At 36.0% G+C, this 23,374-nt stretch overlaps 4 protein-coding genes across 9 annotated transcripts; all 4 read right to left on the bottom strand.

Annotated features, from left to right (window-relative positions):
• Positions 1–30: 30 nt before the first annotated feature.
• LOC107860545 (galactose mutarotase) lies at positions 31–2,549 on the bottom strand. The gene is made up of 5 exons (XM_016705935.2): positions 2,192–2,549; positions 1,875–1,924; positions 1,016–1,139; positions 812–919; positions 31–713 (listed from the first exon to the last, which is right to left on the bottom strand). Exons 1-5 carry the CDS (start codon positions 2,361–2,363, stop codon positions 85–87), a joined length of 1,083 nt encoding a protein of 360 aa, XP_016561421.1. The 5' UTR covers positions 2,364–2,549; the 3' UTR covers positions 31–84.
• Positions 2,550–3,587: 1,038 nt separating this feature from the next.
• On the bottom strand, positions 3,588–9,288 carry LOC107860546 (galactose mutarotase). 3 transcript variants are annotated; one of them, XM_047407539.1, is made up of 5 exons: positions 8,840–9,076; positions 5,311–5,360; positions 4,559–4,682; positions 4,374–4,481; positions 3,588–4,272 (listed from the first exon to the last, which is right to left on the bottom strand). In XM_047407539.1, exons 1-5 carry the CDS (start codon positions 9,012–9,014, stop codon positions 3,656–3,658), a joined length of 1,074 nt encoding a protein of 357 aa, XP_047263495.1. In that variant the 5' UTR covers positions 9,015–9,076; the 3' UTR covers positions 3,588–3,655. The 3 variants fall into 3 exon arrangements, with proteins under 3 accessions (XP_047263495.1, XP_016561422.1, XP_016561424.1); XM_016705936.2 differs by lacking the exon at positions 8,840–9,076 and adding an exon at positions 5,481–5,910; XM_016705938.2 differs by lacking the exons at positions 3,588–4,272; positions 4,374–4,481; positions 4,559–4,682; positions 5,311–5,360 and adding exons at positions 6,776–7,468; positions 7,572–7,679; positions 7,757–7,880; positions 8,638–8,687 and having other exon boundaries at positions 8,840–9,288.
• A 919-nt stretch (positions 9,289–10,207) lies between these two features.
• On the bottom strand, positions 10,208–12,788 carry LOC107861460 (galactose mutarotase-like). The gene is made up of 5 exons (XM_016706796.2): positions 12,436–12,788; positions 12,105–12,154; positions 11,229–11,352; positions 11,044–11,151; positions 10,208–10,936 (listed from the first exon to the last, which is right to left on the bottom strand). The coding sequence occupies exons 1-5, from the start codon at positions 12,608–12,610 to the stop codon at positions 10,326–10,328; spliced, it is 1,068 nt and encodes a 355-aa protein (XP_016562282.1). The 5' UTR covers positions 12,611–12,788; the 3' UTR covers positions 10,208–10,325.
• A 1,533-nt stretch (positions 12,789–14,321) lies between these two features.
• On the bottom strand, positions 14,322–20,516 carry LOC107860547 (protein IQ-DOMAIN 31). 4 transcript variants are annotated; one of them, XM_016705941.2, is made up of 8 exons: positions 20,094–20,266; positions 19,856–20,007; positions 19,340–19,461; positions 18,555–18,836; positions 17,824–18,027; positions 17,159–17,209; positions 15,046–16,075; positions 14,322–14,578 (listed from the first exon to the last, which is right to left on the bottom strand). In XM_016705941.2, the coding sequence occupies exons 3-8, from the start codon at positions 19,415–19,417 to the stop codon at positions 14,550–14,552; spliced, it is 1,674 nt and encodes a 557-aa protein (XP_016561427.2). In that variant the 5' UTR covers positions 19,418–19,461; positions 19,856–20,007; positions 20,094–20,266; the 3' UTR covers positions 14,322–14,549. The 4 variants fall into 4 exon arrangements, with proteins under 4 accessions (XP_016561427.2, XP_016561428.2, XP_016561426.2 ...); XM_016705942.2 differs by having other exon boundaries at positions 19,976–20,007; positions 20,094–20,259; XM_016705940.2 differs by lacking the exon at positions 19,856–20,007 and having other exon boundaries at positions 20,248–20,516.
• Between the last annotated feature and the right edge of the window lie 2,858 nt (positions 20,517–23,374).

A 23,374-nucleotide genomic window follows, 5' to 3' on the forward strand; every position in this document is an offset into this window, starting at 1 on the left:
CACACACAAAACTATCCACTTGAAAAACAGTGAGCCAAAGTGTCGGGTGTTTTATTTGTCAAAAACAAGCAATGGTGGAAAACCCTAATAAGAATTCCAGTATTTCATGATTGAGAATGTATACAACAATTTGTGAACGTAGACCTTCCCTGGAGTCACAATTGTTGAAGGAAAATTAGGGTGATTCACAGCGTCGGGGAACCCTTGAGTCTCAAAACACAATGCTGCATGAGGCTGATACACATATCCACCTTTCCCCTTCTGAATAAGGGAGTTTGCAGTGTAGAATTGGACACCAGGTGCAGACGCTTCTACTTCCATAACTCTTCCTGACTTTTCATCATGAACTATTGCCACGTGCTTCATTTTTTCAGCGCTGTCGAGTGCATAGTTGATGTCATATCCACTTTGGAGTTCCTTGATCTGGCTCCCCACTCTACGGGGTTTAAGGAAATCATACGGCGTGTTCTCGACAGGAGAAATTTCGCCTGTAGGAATGAGGTACTTATCTACTGGAGTGACGTGTGATGCAAAGATTTGAACAACGTTGGACAAGATATCGCCACTGTTGTGTCCACCGAGGTTCCAATAACTGTGCTGAGCCAAGTTAACTGGAGTGGCCTTGTTTAGAGCTTTTGCCGTCATTAACACACTAAGCTTGTAAGGGTCTTTCAGTGCATAGGTAACCGAGACAAGAAGATCACCCGGAAATCCTACAAAAGTAAACAGTGGATTTTACTCGATTCATATTGTATCTTCAAAAGGAAATCAATCACTGTAATTGTCTTCTGAAATAACTAGACAGATTTACCTTCTTCACCATCAGCACTGTGGTAGGTTAAAGTAATGTGAGGATAGGAACCCTCTTGGTTGTACTTGCTAACATTCCAAACAACACGGCTAAATCCTTTAGCACCACCTATATTTTTGAAGTTCTATGAGTAAGGAAAGTTGGGTGTATGGAGCTGAAAGAGGAAGAGAAAGCAAAAGTAGAAGAAAATTGTACTGAGGATACCATGAAGTGTGTTTGGGCCATCATTGGCGACAAGCTTATAAACGGTTCCATTTAAAGTAAATTGAGCACCTCCAATACGGTTAGCAACCCTTCCAAGTAGTGCTCCGAAAGAAGTTGTATCATTCTGCACAAAATTACTTTCATATCGTATGTGTACGAAGATTTTTACACATCAAATGACTCATTCCCTAGAAAACTTGAACTTAAATAGGACATTATTAAGTTCAAATTCTTTCTGATTCCAAATGTTGATCTGATACCAGTGTGAAATAATCTAAAACCTGAATTTGCATAGTGGCGACCAGCGCAGATAAGCATACATTTTAGTCTGCAGTGCCCTAAAACGATGTAGAAACAGAATCATAATTCTGACTATTACAGTGATTTTGAATTTGTTTCATTGGAAATTTCATTTAAATCAGGCCCAAGTTTTGGTTCAAGAAAAGAAACTGGGGGGAGTTTTTACAATTTCCTAAATTTGATGTTCAAACTAAGGAGAGTTTATTAAATCCAGAGACAAGTAGAATGTATAACTCCAAAGAGGCAGAGAACTTTTGGCCAATCCAAAATTCCTTCAGTATACTTCACATTAGTTCAGAAGATGGAATGTTTTTAAGTTCGATATTATAGGATAGAGACGCGGTTTTTGTTAGGAAAGAGCTACAATTAGACTGTGTCATAAAAAAAAACTATGAAATCACGCAATTGATTTGGTTCATAATTGGCTATGAATTTTAACATGGCAAAATTGCTATCGACCCACAGAGAAGCACAGTGGCAAATCATAGAAAGGAGAAGGTGAACTAAAAGGTTAGAGCAAATTCAGATAGATCATTAAAATAAAACAAAGTGAACTAACCTGGTATTCCTCTATGGTGTCATATCCAAGAACAACATCACCTACTTCTCCTGCAAAGGATTAGCAAGAGACTATAAGACTAATTTCTTCAAACAAAACAGAAGAAAACAGTTCACATATACACATCAAGAAAGTTTGAAACAAGATCCGATTGGAACATGTTTTCAAAAAAATGAACTTTATGTGAACCCCCCCTAAAATTTCTACAAATACTAAACTTTGTACCCATAGTTTCAAATGTAGACTATAAAAATAGAAACCATCAAATTAAAATCCTGAATCCGCCTCAGAATTGATAATATGAAAGACAGACATACCATGCTTATCAGGAAGAAAAACAGAGATGATTCTGGCACCATAATTGGTGACTTTTACAGAGAAATCTCCTTTCTTGATCTCATATACCCCTATATCTTGCTCTGTAACACTGATGACAGCCCACAAATGAAGAATGAATAAACAGAACGACAAATTAATGTTTGAAGGCATAGTCAACTCTAATGATTTTTGAGACTGAGAGTATCTGATTGACAGCTTATTGTTCAGCCTACAGCATGTGCACCCCACCAATATCCTTGGCCTTATTATTTATTGATAGTATTATCATTATTGGAGAATCGTACTAACATTTATCCTTGGCTTTATTGAAATAGTTTATTAACTGCAGTTTGCATGTGCACAAATCAGAATTTGTCAGCTGCGTGGATATTTACTCACGCAAAAATCAATAATGATGAATGTGCGGTCTTTAAGTTGACAGATAATAAGTTAGCAAAGGCAGATTCAGGATTTGAAGTCTTTGTCAAGTTTCAAATTAATATATACTAGATAATAACTTGTTCACATTTAAATATTTGAAGTCTCTTGTCACAGTTTCAAATTAATACATAGATAATAACTTGTTCACATTTAAATATTTATAAATATTTTGTTACCTATTGGATTTGAGCAGAAACTACAGATTCCATGTACCTGCATGTAATACGCTGGATCCGCCCCAGAAGTTAAGTCATTCCAATTATTTAAGGCCAAATACACAATTGGTCCCTTAAAATTAACATCAATTTCTATTTTGACAACAGGGCTAAAAATGACAGTGATGGGTTGTACACATCTGATTTTTTCAGATTTCTTTACAGAACGTAGTAAAATTAACATTATGATTGTAAAATACAGTAAAGGATGTATTTGTACAGTGTGTGCCTTTATGAACTGTTTCAATTTGGAATATCCTAAAGGCTTTTTGTTTCTAAACTGTGCTATTTCATTCTATTTTAACTAGATTCACTAATGTGTTACTGTGCAATATATATAATGTTTAGAATAGGAGGACAAGATCAATCCCAAAAGCATTTCTTTGGCATACACACTTGTGAAACTGCTAAAAATATATATGGAATAATGTGATAAGGGGAGCTTTAGAATAACTAATAAAATTATCGTCATATGACTAGGAGGTCACTGGTTCAAGCCATGGGAATGCCTTCTAGCAGAAATATAGGATAAGGTTCCCGACCCGCACGTAGAGGGAACATGAATGCACCGCACTGCCCTTTTATGTGATTAGAGAAGTCAATGGAAACAATTAACATGAAACAATAGAGGTACAAACTTTGATTTGTTCCAAGAAAAGAAACAAAATTTTCACCAGCAAACACTCACCAAACATGTTTGTAAACATTTCTTATATAACTCCAGCCAAACACAACTGCATTGAAATCAGAATGACAGTGGTTTTATTTATAATCTTTACAGAAAATCAATTTTGCACAATAGATATTTTAGTATTTCTTAACTGAGAACGTAAACAGCATTTCGTGAAAATAGGATTTGTTCGGAGTCACAATTGTTGATGGGAAATTTGGATGATTCACAGCATCGGGGAACCCTTGAGTCTCCAAACACAAGGCTGAATAAGGCTGATAGACATATCCACCTTTGCCCTTCTTTACAAGGCTGTTTGAAGTGTAAAATTGGACACCAGGTGCAGTTGCTTGTAAATTCATCGCTCTTCCAGACTTTTTATCATGAACTATTGCCACCGGCTTCATTTTTTTAGTGCTTTCTAGTCGATAGTTGATGTTATATCCATTTTGGAGTTTGTTGAACTGGCTCCCAACTTCACGTGGTTTTAGGAAATCATATGGTGTGTTCTTGACAGGGACGATTTGTCCTGTTGGAATGAAATGTTCATCTAATGGAGTGATGTGTGATGCAAAGATCTGAATCTCGTTGGACAAAACATGGCCACTGTTGTGTCCACCAAGGTTCCAATAAGTGTGTTGAGCCAAGTTAACCGGAGTGGCCTTGTTCAATGCTTTTGCCTTCATTGTCACAATAAGCTTGTAACGATCCTTCAATGCGTAGGTAACAGAGACAAGAAGATCACCAGGAAAGCCTACATGAGAAAACAATGGATTTTGTTCAATTCAAAATGTTCTTCAGAAGGAAACGTATTACTATAATTGTCTTGTGGAATAACCAAGAAGATATATTCACCTTGTTCACCATCAGGACTGTGGTAAGTTAAAGTAATACGAGGATTGGCACCACCTTTAGTGTACTTGCTCACCTTCCAGACGATATGGTCAAATCCTTTAGGGCCACCTACATTTTTCAAGTTTTTACATAAGAGGCGAAATTGGAAGAGAAACTGAAGGTAAAAGGGAATGCAGTGAGGATACCATGCAGTGTGTTGTTGCCATCATTGGCGATAAGCTTATAATGGGTTCCATACAGAGTAAATCGAGCACCACTGATCCGGTTAGCAACTCTTCCAACTATAGCCCCAAAAGCATTCGTATCATTCTGCAGAAAGTATTTCATATGTGTTCATGCCCATAAAGATTTGTAAAGCATCAATAAGCTGATTCCATATTAGCTAGTATAAGGCTCAAATGATGAAAGAGGCATAAGGAATGCATCATTGATATCCCTTCAACTTTTTTTGAATGATGGTCCACCCCCATTGTGAAAGTGCCAGCCAGCTCGGCTAAGTATACTTTTTAGTGCACTAAAATGACATTGGGACAACAAAATCATATCTGTTTTATGATTGTTGAATTTGTTTTACTGAAACATCTTGTATATTAGGCCCAAGTTTTAATTTCAGAAAAGAAACAATAGGAGTTTTTACAATTTACCTAAATCTAATGTTCAAACTACACAGCGTCCATTCAATCCAGAGACAATTACCATCATCCATCTCCACATTTCTAACATTTGTCCTAGAACATGAGGATTCAGGTTACATATTATAGGACAATACGCGGTCCTTTTGGGAAAGAGCTACAGACAGACAGCATCAAGCAAACAAATGTTACTCTATCTGAACTGTTTATCTCTGCTCTTTCTCTATTTGTGTTTTTTTCCTTAATGATGAATAGTAAGAAATTTTAGAAAAGAAACAAATGCAAATAGAACAAAGTGGACTAACCATGTATTCCTGAATGGTGTCATATCCAAGAACAATATCACCTATGTTTCCTGGAAAGGAGCAAGACAAGATAACACATCAAAAAGGTTGAAATAATAAAAGTAGAACTTATCAAACTTAAATCATGCATTGGCCTCCGAATATTGATAACGCAAAAGAAGAGACATTACCATGCTTATCAGGAAGAAGAACAGAGATGACTCTGGCACCATAATTTGTGACTTTAACAAAGAAATCTCCTCTCTTGATCTCATATATTCCTATCTCTTGTGCTGTAACATTAGCAGCAGCCCATAGATGGAGAATGAAGAACAAACAGATCAACAGATTAATCTTGGAAGACATGTCAGTAAATTCTAGTGTGTCTTGATAACAGTTCCTTCAGCACCGAATAAGATATGGTTGTAGGGAAATTATTTATTTATTTCGAAATAATTTATATTATGCGTGTTTAAGAAGCCAATCATGAGACGTATTTTAAAAAACAAATATTATTTCTTGGAGCAAAGAACAAGAAAAGCCATATGTCTTGTGATGGCTTCTTGCATGAAGTGAATTGGCCAAGTCGCAACTTTGTTAGCCAAGTGTCCTTAACACTTGTCCTACGGAGAAGTTTTTCTTTGTTAGCCAGGTGAAACCCCATGAAGTGAAGTCGCAACTTTGTTAGCCAAGTGTCCTTAACACTTGTCCTACGGAGAAATGTTTCTTTGTTAGCCAGGTGTAAACCCTATGAAGTGAAGTCGCCAATTCGCAACTTTGTTAGCCAAGTGTCCTCAACACTTGTCCTATGGAGAAGTTTTTCTTTGTTAGCCAGGTGTAAACCCCATGAAGTGAAGTCGCCAAGTCGCAACTTTGTTAGCCAAGTGTCCTCAACACTTGTCCTATGGAGGAGTGTTTCTTTGTTAGCCAGGTGTAAACCCCATGAAGTGAAGTCACCAAGTCGCAATTTTGTTAGCCAAGTGTCCTTAACACTTGTCCTATGGAGAAGTTTTTCTTTGTTAGCCAGGTGTAAACCCCAGAAGACTTTAACCCGTCCCAGACGCTGTGAATAGCAAAAAAGTTTCTACCCGCCCCCATATAAAGCCAAACCTGCACCACCCCCACATACAGCAAAATCCACTCGCCCCATTGACATCCCTAAATCAAAAAGAACACAAGTGACTATGAAATAACCTAAAGCCAAAAAGGACTGACAGATGATGACAAAGGAAGCGAGGTGTGCTCTTAGCACTTCGAAACTTCCTATTGTTATGTGTAATTTTAACTCTGCTTCTTGTCTTCTTTACTAATCATAAGGAGTAATGAGATTAGAGAACTCAATGAGAACCATCAACCTGAAACAGTAAAGGTACAACCTTTGATTTGTCTTAAGAAAAGAAACAAAATTTTCACTCCAAAAACAGGAAACACTCGACAAACATGTTAGTAAACATTTCTCAGAAAACTCCAGCCAAGCACAACTGTATTGAAATCAGAATGCCAGGGGTTTTATTTATAACCTTGACTGAAACATCAATTATGCAAAAGAAACAAAAGACATTTTAGTATTTCTCAACTGAGAACGTAAACAGCATTTTGTGAAAGTAGGATTTTTCCGGAGTCACAATTGTTGATGGGAAATTTGGGTGATTCACAGCATCGGGAAACCCTTGAGTCTCCAAACACAAGGCTGAATAAGGCTGATAGACAAATCCACCTTTGCCCTTCTTTACAAGGGTGTTTGAAGTGTACAATTGAACAGCAGGTGAAGTTGCTTGTAAATTCATCAATCTTCCCGACTTTTTATCGTGAACTATTGCCACCGGCTTCATTTTTTTAGTGCTGTCTAGTGGATAGTTGATGTCATATCCATTTTTCAGTTTGTTGAACTGGCTCCCAACTTTACGGGGTTTAAGGAAATCATAGGGTGTGTTCTTGACAGGGACAATTTGTCCTGTTGGAATGAAATGATCATCTAATGGGGTGATGTGTGATGCAAAGATTTGAATATCGTTGGACAAAATATCGCCACTGTTGTGTCCACCAAGGTTCCAATAAGTATGTTGAGCCAAGTTAACTGGAGTGGCCTTGTTTAGAGCTTTTGCCTTCATTACCACAATAAGCTTGTAAGGATCCTTCAATGCATAGGTAACAGAGGCAAGAACATCACCAGGAAATCCTACATGCGAAAAGAATGGATTTGTTTTTCAATTCAGAATGTTCTTCAAAAGGAAGTGAATTATTGTAATTGTCTTGTGGAAGAACCAAGCAGATATATTCACCTTGTTCACCATCAGGACTGTGGTAGGTTAAAGTAATACGAGGATCGGAACCGTCTTTCTTGTACTTGCTCACCTTCCAAACTACATGGCTAAATCCTTTAGGGCCACCTACAATTTTCAAGTTTCCACATTAGACGGGAAATTGGAAGAGAACCCAATGTTAAAAGGAAATGTAGTGAGGATACCATGCAGAGTGTTTTCGCCATCATTGGCAATAAGCTTATAAAGGGTTCCATTCAGAGTAAATCGAGCACCACCAATCCGGTTAGCAACTCTTCCAACTATAGCTCCAAAAGAACTTGTATCATTCTGCACAAAAGTTTTTCATATTTGTTTATGCCCATGAAGATGATAGAAAATATCAAGAGGCTGATTCCATATTCTCATCCAATAATTCTGGCACTGGTGAGTTAAGCGAATACAAAGACACAAATAAGGCATCAGGAAATGAGAACTAATAATTTGTAACAACAAGGCTCAAATGATAAAAAAAGGCATAATTATGTTCAATGATGGTCCACCCCCATTGTGAAAGTGCCAGCCAACTTGGCTAAGCATACTTTTTAGTGTGCAGTGCACTAAACTGAGATAGGGACAGCAGAATCATACTTTGATTGTTGAATTTGTTTTACTGGGAACTTGTTGCATATCAGGCACAAGTTTTTATTTCAGAAAAGAAACAAGAGCAGTTTTTACAATTTACCTTAATCTAATGTTCAAACTACAGAAATCCAGAGACAATTACAACCATCCATATCCACATTTCTAACATTAGTCCAAAAACATGAGGATTCAGGTTACATATTATAGGCCAAGACCGGTCCTTTTGGGAAAGAGCTACAATTAGACGACAGCGTGAAACGAACAACTCATGTTAATCCCACAAACGATTTGTGTCAAACAAAGAACTGTTACTCTATCTAAACTTTTGTGTCAAACAAAGAACTGTTACTCTATCGGGACTGTTTATCTTTGCTCTTTCTCTATTCGTGTCTTTTTCACTAATGATGAACAATAAGAAATTTTGTGAAAATAAATAAATTCAAATAGAAAAAAGTCGACTAACCACGTATTCCTGAATGGTGTCATATCCAAGAACAACATCACCTATGTTTCCTGGAAAGGAACAAAACAAGATAACAGATCAAGAAGGTTGAAACAAAGATCAGATAGGAAAGTTCAGTACCAAGAACCATAAGAATAGAACTTATAGAACTTAAATCTTGGATTGGCCTCTGAGTATTGATTATGCAAAAGACAGACATTACCATGCTTATCAGGAAGAAGAACAGAAATGACTCTGGCACCATAATTAGTGACCTTAACAGAAAAATCTCCTTTCTTGATCTCATATATTCCTATCTTTTGTGCTGTAACATTAGCAGCAGCCCATAGATGGAGAATGAAGAACAAACAGATCAACAGATTAATCTTGGAAGACATTGTCAGTCAACTCCAGTGAGCCTTGATAACAGTTTTTTCAGCACTGAATAAGATATGGAATCATTTGGTTTTATTATAGAAAAGTCTGTTAGATGCATGTGCACAAAAGTGGACTTTGTCAGCTGACAATGATGTGTGTAGTCTTGGATTTACGGAGAAGCAAGTTGTTTATGTACTGTTTAATGAAAAAGTAGCCGTTTGTATTGACTTGTAAATAAATAAAATGGAATCCAAGTTGAAATACTAAAAGATAGTATTATAATCATGATTCTCCATTTCTAGGATTCTATTTTTTAAAAGTATATATGACATTATATCATCAAGTCACTTGACAGATAAATATAAGATAGGTAAACCATTACATCATATTAAATTCAGTGATGGTCAGCAAGTCATAATCTTCAACTTCACAATCAGTAGGAAATCTGTCTTGGTGGTCTATGGAAATTAGTTGAAATAATTAATTGGATAAAGTATGTTTTAAAGTACCATGATTGCTAAGATAAGAAAGCAACAATACAGAGGCGGAGCCAGGATTTCAACGAAGGGGGTTTCATATTCAAAGAAAACATAAACTTAGTCGAAGAGGGTTCAACACCTACTATAACAACATAAAAAATAATTTTAATCATGTATAAATAGTATATTTTTCCGTCGAAGGGAGTTTGGCCGAACCTCCGAACAGAAGGCTGGCTCCGCCCCCGGCAACAAACGCTTTCTCTAAAGAGAAACACTTTGAACAAATATGAGTTCAAAGATAAGGATGGCAAACGTGCGGGGCATGTTATTGCGGAGCAAACTCGTGTAAACCCCGCAACCACCACCCACATACGTCAAAACCCACTCGCCCCATTGACATCCCTAAATCAAGTAGAACACAAGTGACTGTATGAAATTACCAAAAGCCTAAAACGACTGTCTGTTGATGACAAAGGAAGCTAGGTGTGTACTATTAGCACTTCGCAACTTCATATTGTTATGTGTAATTTTAACTCAGCTTCTTGTCTTCTTCACTATTCTATGGAGTAGTGTGATTAGAGAACTCAATGGGAAACTATTAACCTGAAACGTTAGAGGTACAAACTTTGATTTGTTTTAAGAAAAGAAACAAAATCTTCACGCCAAAAATAGCAAACACTCAACAAACATGTTTGTAAACAGCTCTCAGAAAACTCCAGCGAAGCACCACTGAATTGAAATCAGAATGGCAAGTATTTTATTTTATAACCTTGAAAGAAATATAAATTTATAAAAAATATACAGAAGACTCGAGTGATGGCGGAGAAAACTAATACTATAAGCATTTTGGTATTACTCGATTGAGAATGCATACAGCATTTTGTGAAAGTAGGGATTTTCCGGAGTCACAATTGTTGAAGGGAAATTTGGGTGATTCACAGCATCGGGGAACCCTTGAGTCTCCAAACACAAGGCTGCAGAAGGCTGATAGACAAATCCACCTTTCCCCTTCTTCTTAAGGTTGCTTGCGGTGTACAATTGGACAGCAGGTGCAGTCGCTTGTAAATTCATCACTCTCCCTGACTTTTTATCATGAACTATTGCCACGGGCTTCATTTCTTCAGTGCTGTCAAGTGCAAAGTTGATGTCATATCCACCTTGGAGTTCCATGATCTGGCTCCCCACTGCACGGGATGTAAGGAAATCATAGGGCGTGTTCTTGACAGGGACGATTTCTCCAGTTGGAAGCAAACTTTGATCTAATGGGGTGATGTGTGATGCAAAGATTTGAATATCGTTGGACAAAATATCGCCACTGGTGTGTCCACCGAGGTTCCAATAAGTATGTTGAGCCAAGTTAACTGGAGTGGCCTTGTTTAGAGCGTCTGCCTTCATTTCAACAAGAAGCTTGTAAGGATCCTCCAACGCATAGGTAACACAGGCAAGAACATCACCAGGAAATCCTACATGCAAAAACAATGGATTTTCTTCAATTCAGAATGTTCATAAAAGAAAGTGAATTATTGTAATTGTCTTGTACGTGGAATGACCAATAAGCAGATATATTCACCTTGATCACCATCAGGACTGTGGTAGGTTAAAGTAATACGAGGATTGGGACCGTCTTTCTCATACTCGCTCACCGTCCAAACGACGTTGCTAAATCCTTTAGGACCACCTACATTTTTCAAGTTTTTACATTAGAGGTGAAATTGGAAGAGAAACCGAAGGTAAAAGGAAATGCAGTGAGGATACCATGCAGTATGTTTGCGCCACCACTGGCGATAAGCTTAAAAAGGGTTCCAGTCAGAGAAAACTGAGCACCACCAATCCGGTTAGCAACTCTTCCTACTATAGCTCCAAAATAACTTTTATCATTCTGCACAAAAGTATTTCATATTTGTTTATGCCAATGAAGATTTGTAAAGTATCAAGAGGCTGATTCCATATTCTCATGCATTTATTTCCTGGAAACAATTTGGAAATTTGACATTCTTTATGCCCCCCACCTACCAACTTAGAGTATGATAAATCCCCTTGGATGCCTTTATGTATCCGCTATGGGGCATTATTAAGTTAAGCAAATGCAAACAAACAAACAAGGCAAGTGCAAGCCAAATGATGAAAGAGGCATAATTATTTATGTTCAATGATGGTCCACCCCCATTGTGAAAGTGCAAACCAACTCGGCTAAGCATACTGTTCAGTGTGCAGTGCACTAAAATGAGATAGGGACAGAAGAATCATAGTTCTGTAATTGTTGAATTTGTTTTACTGAGAACTTGTTGTATCTTAGGCCCAAGTTTTTATTTCAGAAAAGAAATAAGAGCAGTTCCTACAATTTACCTAAATCTAATGTTTAAACTGCAGAGAGTCCATTAAATCCAGGAGACAACTACAATCATCCATCTCCACTTTTAAAACATTAGTCAAAAAACATGAGGATTCAGGTTACATATTATAGGCCAAGACGCTGTCGTTTTAGGCAGCATCAAACGAAGAACCCTTAATCCCACAAATCTGAACTGTTTATAAATGCTCTTTCTCTGTTTGTAGTGTTTTCCATAATGATGAGCAATAAGAAAGTTTTAGAAAAAAACATATTCAAATAGAACGACAAAGTGAACTAACCTGGTATTCCTCAATAGTGTCATATCCAAGAACAATATCACTTATGTTTCCTGGAAAGGAACGAGACAACATAAGACTACTTTCCTCAATGTGCATTAAACAGTACATATATATACTCATCAAGAAGGTTGAAACAAGATCAGATAAAACCAGTATTATCACAAGCAACATAAATACATATGCATGTGAAAACCTACTATTACAGCAAATAATATATTCTAAACTCGTAAATTTAAGAAATACGATAAGTACAGTTCCAAGAATCATAAATACAGAACTCATCAAACTTAAATCTTGGATCGACCTATGAATATTGATTAGACAGACATACCATATTTATCAGGAAGAAAAACAGAAATGATTCTAGCACCATAATTAGTGACTTTAATAGAGAAATCTCCTTTCTTGATCTCATAAATTCCTATGTCGTGTCCTGTAACAGTAGCAGCAGCCCATAGATGAAGAATGAAGAACAAACAGATCAACAGGTTAATCTTGGAAGACATTGTCAGTCAAACTCTAGCGGTTTTAATAGTGTCTTGATAAGAATAAAATATTGTATACTCTGGTCTTATTACAGAAAGTTTGTTAAATGCTATGCATGAGCACAAAAGAAGATTTTGTCAGCTGACAATGATGTTTGTATTCTTGGCTCTATGGAGATTATATAGAGGCGAATACAGAATTTTAAGCTGATGGATTCTTAATAAAATAAATCAATATGCAATAAAATCGGACAAGTGTCTGATGCAAGAAGAATGCAAATTTTTAACCGCAAAAAAAACTGAGGTTTTGCGTGTTTGAATTAAAAAATTTATTAAAAATAAAAAAAAAATGTGCATTTTCAGAACCTAAACACAGAAAGGGGTTAAAGGAAAAAAAAAAAAAAAAACTGTTTGTTCTAGAACTAAAAATGGCGATAAAATCGGGCTAAGTGGCTGATCGCTAAAAGTTAGGATGACTCTTAAGGGAAAAAACCATGAGGTTTTGCAGTTTGTGTTGACTTGTAAATTAACAAAAATGTCGTCCACGTTGGTATAAAAATATATTAAAATCAATCACATGATTCTCCATTTCTTGAATTCTATTCTTTTAGTAAAGTATATCTGAAGTTGGATTTTATCAAGTATAAATTTAAGGCAGATAAACCATTACACCAGATCAAATTTATTGATACTGGTAAAATAAAATTACACTTCTTACTGCGTTCAATTTCACGATATACAGAACCTTATCGGTCTATATGAAAGTTTTTCTTGCAATAGCTTTAGTGCACCGGACTGCCTTTTTTATATTTTGTTATTTTTATCTTTGTTTTTTTTTTTGCCTATGATGTGATCGAATTAAAAATTGAATTAGTGGTTTGAGTCCAAACGAGTTATCTAATTGAATAGCTTTTCTAGACAATGACCAGTAGCTGGTATCAAAGTGGCACGAGCTAATTCAAAATTTTCACCCACGTAAAGCGTATTTATTTTTTTACTATAACATATAACAAACACTGTTAACTATATGGATATAAATACATGAAGTGAGGAAGAAGGTCGAATTAATCAAATTACGAATACAAATTTTGCTCTATTCATATATGAGTACGATTTCATTGAATGTTAAATACGAGGAGTTGGAACTTAGACTCGAAATAATTAGTATCATTCTATTTAATATTAAGTCAACTAATAAATCTTTAAATTTTCAGCACTTGATCTGTACATGTGTGCGTTAAGTTATTTTGATTCACTATTTCTCTAATTAATTTTCAACCATCATATAAAGAACCTTGAATTTCAAGTATCTGTCCACTTCTCTCGTCTACTTTCTCCCCACGTCACACACTTCTTTCTCCTTTGAGATATACAACTAATAAAGGGTTATACCAATCTTCTGGGCCAGTAGTTCTTTCCATGGCTGTGTCGATTGAAATAGGCCTACTCAGATATGGATTCTAGAACTAGAACAATACTGTGTTCGAATGAGACTGGAGCCGCCGGCGAGTAACATATACATTTGAAGGGATGGCTCCAACCTTCTTGTCCACAAAATGTGTTTACCCCACCCCCCACCCCTGCTTCTCTGTAGGTTATGCACAGGTGATAATTGCCACACGTAAGAACACCATTTAATAGCAGAGCAAAATCTCACTGAGACCATAAAGAGCCGAATGTTCTTAACTAAAGATACAAGTCGCTAATGGTGCCAAGAAAAAGGAAAGGAACATAAAGAATAACATGGAAATCCTGTTAAACAAAGTACAAGTCTCAACTATACATACAATCACTGCAAACATCCCCCACAACACTAATAGAAACATGACAAAGATGCTTATAATATCAAACAACGGTTATTTGGAATTTGCAGTTTGAACTTATACAGAAAATAGCAGAAGAAACAATTGATGTCAACACATGCAGTACTAAAGTTCCTTGAGTAAGCTGAATGTTGAACTCATCTCCGCCAACCAGGAAGCACCTTTTCTGAAGAGGGAATAAAAGGTAATCATAGAGTTAGTGAAGTTTTCCAAGTTGATGAAAGTAGATAAAGGCAAGACTCATAAGACAATCACAATGAAGAACAAGAATAAATGTCAGGCCATTTTACATTTGGAGTCTTTTAACATATGGGATAGCGCATGCATTTACTTTTTCTTTTTCTTTTGAAAATTTTGTTTTCTTATTGTCGTCTTGACTTTATGAATGGTCTTAGAAGAATAAGTTATTCGACAAGTTAGTAGAGAAAACAAGTAAGCACATACTTTTCTTGGGTTTAATGAAGATCAAATGTGAAAATTCCAACTATATTACACATTCAGCTTAAATGAAAAAATAAAAAATCAATTTCATTATGTACCCCCTTATTGTAAACAAAAGAATCATCTCAGATAGCAAGAAACATGTAGAGAGACCAACTTGTAACTAAAAAGATGTTAATCATTTCTTCTTACCTTCTTTTGAGGAGGACAGCGGTCTGTTCTTGTTTCCACCTTTTCCATTTGCTAGCCCTGGCTTTTGCACCCGAGGTGACAATGAGTTGAATTTTCCGTTAGCAGAGGATGGCAGAGAATGACGCCGGACAAACCCATTTTCAGCTCCATCATCACTAACCTTGAGAGATCCTTGAGCTTTAAGTTTTGCCTTAGCAGATTGAGTGGCAGCCATATAACTAGGCACACTTGGTGTATTCTGTGAAATGTTCTCAGTATTGTCCTGCTTAGTGGGGAGAGATTTCCTCCTCCTAGTTCTTTCTTTGGCAGTCTGATCTTCCATCGAGCTAAGATCTTCATTGACAATGGGGTCGTTTGCAGTGTTCCCAACATCCTCCGACTGCTGCTGCTCAGTGATAGGATGATCATGCAGTACATCACTTGGCTCATCCACTGCAACAGGTAAAGGAGCTTCACTTACAGCCAATTTCTCAATTTCAGGAGCTGAATCATTCGTTTTCTCAGAAGGCTTAACCATCATCTGTTCAACAACATCTGGAGCTGAGGATTTCGATGTCATAGCCGGAACCGGAGCCTGGGCCAGGTTAGGAGTCTGTTGCACCTTCTCAGTTTCTGTTTCAGACCTCTCTGAAGATGCTGCCAAAGCTGCCGAAACTTTTCTTAAATTGCGCTTGACTTTTTCAAGTTCATTTTGAGGCTGATCCTGCACTGTCTCTGTGTGATGATTCGAATATTTCCTTGGGTTGCGTTTAGCCTTTTCTGGTTCAGAGGAACTAACAGCATAAGCATCTCCATTTGATGCTGTAAGAACCTTCTTGACACTTCGTTTTGATCTTACTGCTTCTGTTTCAACACTCAGCTTGTTACCCTGCTTCTTCAGCGACTTCGATTCAGCAACTTTCTTTGGTTGTGGAAGTGGTTCCCAAAATCGAGATAGTGACCATCTTTCAAGCCACTGCCAGGCTGAATTAGGTTCGTACTCATCATACTGAAGGCTCAAGGGCATGGCCGTTGGCAGTGCCACAAGCAGCTAAAACAAGCAAGAGATTACCATCAAATACAGAATTACGTCTACATCAGAAAAATTTTAAGAAACACTTCACGGTCTCAAATGCTTGGCATTATAACTATTTGATTGATCATATTTTAGTACCTTGGGTTCAATTCCAAGATATGTTAAATTTATTATGAGGAATTACCAAATGTTAGAATTCATACTGGACACGAGATGAGTTAACTCTCGCACTCTTAACACCACCACACCACAAATTCCTTTTTGGACGGAGGGAATATCTATCTTTTGATGTCTGTTTCGACTTCCTATATTGATTTCTGACCCTTCACATCCACAGAATATGGATATATATCTTATTATCGGTCAGGTTTCGACATTCAAAACAACATTCTCCCTCTTCATAATAAGTAACTCCAGCTCAACTTCCAACTCTTCCTTTGTAAAGCCTCAGATCCAGCATAGTAACACTACTAAGGCATCAAAAATGGATTTAATACCAGAGATGTTCAACTTTCTCGGAAAATACTAGCAGGCAAAATCCTTCTTTTGATAAGCACAAAACGACCTTAGTAAATACATGCAAAATGTTGAAGATTAAGAGTAAAAGGAGGCAACCGTAATACTTCATTCTGCAGCCACACAGCAGTAAATGAAAGCAATGATGCAGAAAATCCAGCAACACTTTTGCACTCTAGGTATACAGAATCTTGAACCTGTATCAGAAACCAGATTTTCCAACTTTCTAAGATGCATTCCTCCAATTTTGTTTTGATGTTTACTCAGCCCCCTCTTTTTATATAAGCAGTGCTAATAACTTCCCATACCCATCTCCTTACACTCGGTTCTCTGTTTTTTGGCACCTCCCGGACCCAACGTCTACCATAAAAGTATAAAAGACCCAAAAATAAAAGGATGAAGCAGCATTATCATTTTCTAACCCCAATCTCCTACTAACATTATCGGCCACACACAGGTCGTCAACTCCATCCTAACCTACCTCCAGAAGGAGAAAAAGAAAAGAAAAAACACCTTATAGGGAAAAGCTGAAATGCAACAATAACTTGTCAGTTAACAAAAGGGCAGATAGTTCAACAATACCTTGCATGGAAATGCATAAGCTGACAGTTTTGCAGGCCTCTGCTCAGGATCCTGGTTAAAGAAAGAATACATGGAACACAGAGTCAATAGCCAAAAAATTTGTACCAACCCAAAAAAATTTGAAATGGCTATTACAATCTATCAAAGCTGAAAAGAGGAGAAAGAAAAGTAGCAGCCAAGTCATTCTATGTTACAACAAAGTTGGCAAAAAAAAACTGATGGAACACAAATCCAAATTTTAGTTTTAGTTTTAGTACTTTACACTCTTTTCTGTGTTGTCCAATTCTATGTGTAGTTCCTTTTTATTCTAATTTTATGTGCACTTCCTCTTTCAGATTGTTTTAAGTGTTTGACACACTACTACAAACATGAAAATCAGCTACACCACTCTTAACCTTTAATAGTTTGAATTGACTGCTAATTTACATCTAAATGTGGATGATATTTTTAAATCAAACAATATGTAAGTTACTTCTATTCTTCTATCACTAAAAGTGCTACAGCTAAGTTAAGCTCCATACAAGACTAATATTTAAGTCAAACTAACTCCGTATATGCCCCAGTAAGTATCAAATCTATCTTGCTTTTTACAATAACAAAGGAATGACAATACAAGCAAGTTACGGAAAAAGAGAATTTAGTAAGAGCCTTATTGCAAGAGTTACCTTAAGTTCCACAGAACTATATTTTCGAAGCAGCGGATGCCCAGGATCTAAGAGTCTAACCCTTCGGCCACGAGCTAACGCCTGAATCCTGACAATTGCCTGCATGCAGCGTAGAGTAGCAACTGCCTGTCTCCTTACCAAGTGCCCACGAATAAGGGCTTGTAGCCTTATGATGCCTTTGAGAGCTCGAAAAGCCCGACGAGCCTGAGGAAAGTTATAAGTGGATAAGGACATAGTCCTCGCAGAGAAAGAACAACTGAAAGGTGGATCATGCTTTGAAATTAGACGAGGAAAAGACATTGAAGCTCTTCAGTTTTAAGTCCAACTAGTTTGTTCTACATAACGCTAGAGCTATGGGCTTTTAAAAAAAGTATGCTGGCATGCTAAAAAGGTTGATTGATTTACCACTTAACAGAAAATGTTTCAAATCTGATTCAGGATTAATATACACAAGCAGATAATTAGGAACCCCAGTGCCACACAAGCAATGACTATGTAGAGGATCATACAAATTCTACCGTGTCAATTAGCCAGAAGAAAACGTTCTAAACTCTTATAGATCTTGGCATTACACGTATTAACATTCAAATGTTCCACAATCTAAGAGAGAAGCGATCCATTGGAGTGAATACGTCGAATCTTAATTCAGAACTGAAAACAAAATTAAACTCTTAATAATCGCACAGGTCTTTTTAGATATTAAAGTTGATAATTCTGCTATTAAACAGTACCAAGTAACCCCTGAAGGCTGCTTGTACTTTGGTGGTAGCATGCTCTTGTATTTTTAGCTCAGCATCATCTGTGGAGATTGCCGCCTTCACATGCAGATCTACATCGTTTATTGCAGAGGATAATGAGGCGGTTTCACATGCAAAGTCAGTGCTTGTCCCCTTTTCCAATCCAGCCTGGTCACCACTATCTAAATTCTGAACTGGTGGATCCAAAGTTGGTGAATTAACTGAAAGATCCCCCAACGGCTCTTTTGCAGAATTTTTTTTCTCACTCGTAACATCCTTCATACAAAACATAGATGAAACTTAATAACAAGGATAAAAATTTTGAAATAACATGCATTACATTGAAATCTCTAAAGATCTTTGTCACCCATGGTTTATCTAATTCTATGATTTTTTCATGTCAGCGCTCCTAAATGATGTCAAACAATATACAATGTTTGACTACTTGATAAATGGAGAGGACAGCAAGACAAAGAGGGCTGGCAATTAATTAAGAAGCCAAATAGCTGAAAATCAGGTCGAACCAAACACGAGTAGTACAGTTTTCATAACGATATGATGAACTTCTAATGATGGAGAACACAATCAGATATAGTTGGCCGACCACAATTAACTACTAAAGGAGGAATCAGCAAGAGGAGGAACAAGAGAGAAACATTGTCTTTTACAACCAACCAAATTGCAATCTTGTAATATCAACAGTCATTCATATACCAGAAAATGTGTTTTAGAACCCCAGACTATGTTAATTACAGCACAATTTGACATATCCTCTTTACCTTTGATAGATGAGACTTGGATGACTTCTTCCCAAAAAGCACGGCCTTGATCCATTTAGCAGGAGATTTTTTCCCCATCGCAGACAACAAGCTGCTGAATTAAGGAGGATTTCAACTTAATCCTGCATTATTCAACCAAAAAAAAAAAAAAAAACAATTTCCACTTAGAACAAGTAAACATGAGGTACAAGGTAGGGTTCACTCATTCAACATAAATTCAATCTCTAAAGGATAACGAAACTCTTCCTAAACAGAATCAACAGACACACTGGCTAATCAGCTACAGCAATAAACAGTGAAGATCTATATGCTTAAGTTAGATTCATGGAAGCGTTTCTCATACTAAAGTAAATGTCTCACTACCACCAGTCATTCTAAGTCAGGATTACAACAACAGCGCCAATTTTTCTGTTTTTATAAACGTGGTTTCCAAACCACCTTTCCCGCACCTCAACTAAATACAAGAGGATGCCCGCCACCTCCCACCAGAAACAGATATCAGATAAGAAGAATCACCTAGCATTTTTTTGAGTCTTTATTGTGATTTGAACCTGACACCTCAGCTTCTCAACTCACTTCATTGACAACACAAATATTGTAAATTACAATTCGATAAAAGTAAACTGAGAGAATTACGGCGTTGAGCTAAGACTGAATCAGGACAAGATCTGCACAAATAGCACAATAATAAATGCAAAATTAAAAGGTATAGTAGGGTTTCGGGAGGTAATGCAGCTCAGATCTGAGAAGTAACCTGAAGAAACAAAGCTTTCTGTTTTAAGATCCGAGACTTAGCATAGCAATAACTGAGGTGAAAGAAGAAATTGAAAGAGGAACAAGAGAGAGAAGAAAGCTAAAGGGAAATAGAAAAATATGAGAGCTGATGCCTGCTATGCTAACATCCATACCTTGTGGGAATAATGGACCCCTCCACCGCTTCTCGCTATACACACTCACTCACTTACTCTCTCTCTCTCTCTCTCTATCTCTCTCTATCTCATTAGTGAAAAGACAAATATATATACTGTAGTAGTTATACTCTCACTTTTAGTAAAGTTGGTGATTTCCGGCTAATCCCACTTTTTTCAACTTTTCATTAACACACATCACATCGTTTAGGAAACTAATCTACTCCCTCCGCATTGGTTTAACACATTCCTAAACGTCAGTGATAAATATAATAAGTAATAATTTTACCATACAATCTTTTAAATATAACAATAAAAATTAATTGATAAATTATCTCTTAATTTTCTTAATTAATTGAAATAAAATTGACATTTGAACAGAGGGAGTATAAGGATTAAAAAATTCACCGAGAACACTCTATTTACCCTTCACTAACAATTTAGCGTGTCTCTAATTAATTGGGTGAAAAATACTTTTTTTTTGTTTTGTTTTCTACTAAACAATTCTTGTTATATTTTCTAGAGAGGACAATTATAATAAATTTCACGCGTTAGATTTATTTTTTATCTTTTTGATATCCTCTTTGCTAAATAATTAGGTTTTTTATTTTGTTATATCTGAGTTGATGAAATAAATTTAAATTCAAGTTTATGAATTTAGATTCTTTAACATTGAATTTATTACAAATTTATATCTACTACTCAAAATATCATTTTATAAATTTGTGTTTTATATAAAAAACATTAGGTTGTTCCTAATACTCTAAATCTGCCTATGAGTTGGATGCAACTAAACTCATGAAAACAAACCAAATCCTATACAGAGTTGTTTTTTCCTTTGTTCCTTTTTCAAAATGATAGAAAACAAGTCACTTATATATCACATTTCATTAGTTGAGGTGTCACTTCTTAAACAGTAATTAATATGATAATTTTAATTTCAATACATTTTGTTCGTAACGTCTATTTGGTCTTCTCTACTCATTTGTTTTTGTTTTGTTCCATTTTCAACATGAAAGAAAATAATTTCCTCGGATGACAAATCATTATTAGTCATCACATATTGTAAACAGTAAATGTGATCATTTAAATTTCAGTACTTTTTTGTTTATGCTGTCTATTTGGTCTTTCATGCTGCTAACCATGTGATTGTGAAAGGGAAAAAAGAGAAAAGACTAATTACATAAAGTAAAATGAACTTGTAAAAGAACAATAAAAGCAAAAGTAATGTTAATGTAATACTACTCTTTGTGGGGACCCAATATTCAAATGTAAATCGTTAAAAGTCATTACAGGTTACCTACATAATGGTCCATTATGTACAGCAAGGAAAAAGATACTATATAATTACTTGAGATATTACGTGTTCAATTAATGAAATATTAAGTAGAAAAAAGGTAATAATTCGAATGCCCTCTCAAAGTGGTCCCTTTAATTTCAAGAAGCAACGTAGAGCAAAGGATTTTTTTTTCTATTGGTGCCAATGATACTAAATATTAGTACTATACTATAGTTCAATATAACACCTCATTGTTTTAGAAAGGCGGTCCTTATAAGTGATTCTATTCGATGGGAGGAGTTTTCATTCTTCTAGTAATTTACGTAATCATTTTCAGCTCTACATACTTTTCAAATTTAGAATCTCACAAATTTATAATCAGTTTCTATCTTATTTCTATATAAAATTTGTTACAAAATGCTACAAAAGTTTGACAATTTTTTTATTATGGAAGTGGATGTATCTATGATCGATACCACTAATATTTCACATATCTAAATCTAGACACACATAACACAAAAAACTTTAGGGAGACAATATAATACTATTATAAAAGTATATTTTAGTGGCCAGTGTTGAATCCTAGACAAGAAGTGTCTTTAATTGGAGATACGTTGAGAACGATGTAGGAAGAAGCCTCCAATTTACAAAAATATCGAAAGACAAGAGCATCCCAATCCATTAATAAAAACTTTGTAATGATTTAAAGTTGCGGTCCCATTTGGTTACTTCATTAGGTACACCAAACGAAAAAAAAAATAGTACTTCTCATTATTCTTCAACTTACCTATAGGGATGGAGGGGCCTTCTCAACTCCATTGTGCCCATCAACAAATATAGGAGTAAATATTACCTATCTCTTTTTGATGATCATGACTTCAAAGGCTTCAAACTATTAACTTAAACACATAAATTAATGAGTACTCCAGCTTAAACAACGGTAAGCAAAAACAAAAATCGATTTTCTAACTCATCATGTCTTTTGCCGTCATCATATTTCAACGAATCGTCAATACTTCACCATGGTTAATTTTGTGATTTAGTAACAAAGATTATCATGATCAGGTCACAATATATTCAAGATAACATACGCAAATATAAACATGTCTTGCTCGTCAATAATGTTATACGAATATAATTATGGTGGTCGGATCAATTTGTGCACGCTCGATTAATTTCACACAATACGTGTTAACTTTTCATCAATAAATACATCAAGTAACTCTGTTCAACAAACCTTAATGGGTAAAAAGCAATCAACTTCCTTGTTTATATTGGGGTGAAGTTTAATTTTGTTGCAGGTGAAATTTGAATGTTAAAATCTTCATAATTCTCAATTTATTTCATTAACCACTAAATCACGGCGGTCACACTATGGAGGACCCATTTTCTGAGGGGGAACATCATGAGTTGTCACTCGTTAAGCTATGGCTGACATATAGAAGAGTTTGCGAAGCCACCGACGGTTTTAGATCCTAGTAAACTGCCAATCTGAGGGGAAAGATTCTATGTTTTTTCCGTTGGCACTGCGCGTTTTCCTACTTCACGAGAATGTTACCCTTCACCGACTACGTTGTTTACAAGATAAAAGGGGGTGCAATAGTAGGATTTTCTATCACATGAAAACTGACAGCCAAACTAACAGACAGCCATTATAAAAGCATGATAACGTCCAACCAGGACCATCATCCAGTTGTCCTCCCCAAATTTGAAGAAAATTAAAAAAGAAACACACATATGACAATTCTTAACATGAGCATCTTTTTTAATATATATATATATATATATATATACACACACACACATCATCGATGTAGGAATTGCCAAAAAGAAAACGACAAAGAGAGT

Source organism: Capsicum annuum, chromosome 2, assembly GCF_002878395.1.
Source record: "Capsicum annuum cultivar UCD-10X-F1 chromosome 2, UCD10Xv1.1, whole genome shotgun sequence".
In the NCBI taxonomy this organism is placed as follows: domain Eukaryota; kingdom Viridiplantae; phylum Streptophyta; class Magnoliopsida; order Solanales; family Solanaceae; genus Capsicum; species Capsicum annuum.

What these genes read in the sequence shown, in the direction of transcription:
- LOC107860545 (XM_016705935.2), bottom strand. Translation starts at nt 2,363, where the DNA reads ATGCCTTCAAACATTAATTTGTCGTTCTGTTTATTCATTCTTCATTTG. An exon ending in TGGCCCAAACACACTTCATG is followed by an intron (nt 920 to 1,015) that starts GTATCCTCAGTA and finishes TCAAAAATATAG; the next exon opens with GTGGTGCTAAAGGATTTAGC. An exon ending in CAGTGCTGATGGTGAAGAAG is followed by an intron (nt 714 to 811) that starts GTAAATCTGTCT and finishes TTACTTTTGTAG; the next exon opens with GATTTCCGGGTGATCTTCTT.
- LOC107860546 (XM_047407539.1), bottom strand. Translation starts at nt 9,014, where the DNA reads ATGTCTTCCAAGATTAATCTGTTGATCTGTTTGTTCTTCATTCTCCAT. An exon ending in TCTTCTTCCTGATAAGCATG is followed by an intron (nt 5,361 to 8,839) that starts GTAATGTCTGTC and finishes GCTCCTTTCCAG; the next exon opens with GAAACATAGGTGATATTGTT. An exon ending in CAGTCCTGATGGTGAACAAG is followed by an intron (nt 4,273 to 4,373) that starts GTGAATATATCT and finishes TTTCTCATGTAG; the next exon opens with GCTTTCCTGGTGATCTTCTT.
- LOC107861460 (XM_016706796.2), bottom strand. Translation starts at nt 12,610, where the DNA reads ATGTCTTCCAAGATTAACCTGTTGATCTGTTTGTTCTTCATTCTTCAT. An exon ending in TTTTCTTCCTGATAAATATG is followed by an intron (nt 12,155 to 12,435) that starts GTATGTCTGTCT and finishes GTTCCTTTCCAG; the next exon opens with GAAACATAAGTGATATTGTT. An exon ending in TGGCGCAAACATACTGCATG is followed by an intron (nt 11,152 to 11,228) that starts GTATCCTCACTG and finishes TGAAAAATGTAG; the next exon opens with GTGGTCCTAAAGGATTTAGC.
- LOC107860547 (XM_016705940.2), bottom strand. Translation starts at nt 19,417, where the DNA reads ATGGGGAAAAAATCTCCTGCTAAATGGATCAAGGCCGTGCTTTTTGGG. An exon ending in ATAGTTCTGTGGAACTTAAG is followed by an intron (nt 17,210 to 17,823) that starts GTAACTCTTGCA and finishes TTCTTTAACCAG; the next exon opens with GATCCTGAGCAGAGGCCTGC. An exon ending in CTTATGCATTTCCATGCAAG is followed by an intron (nt 16,076 to 17,158) that starts GTATTGTTGAAC and finishes TGCTTGTTTTAG; the next exon opens with CTGCTTGTGGCACTGCCAAC.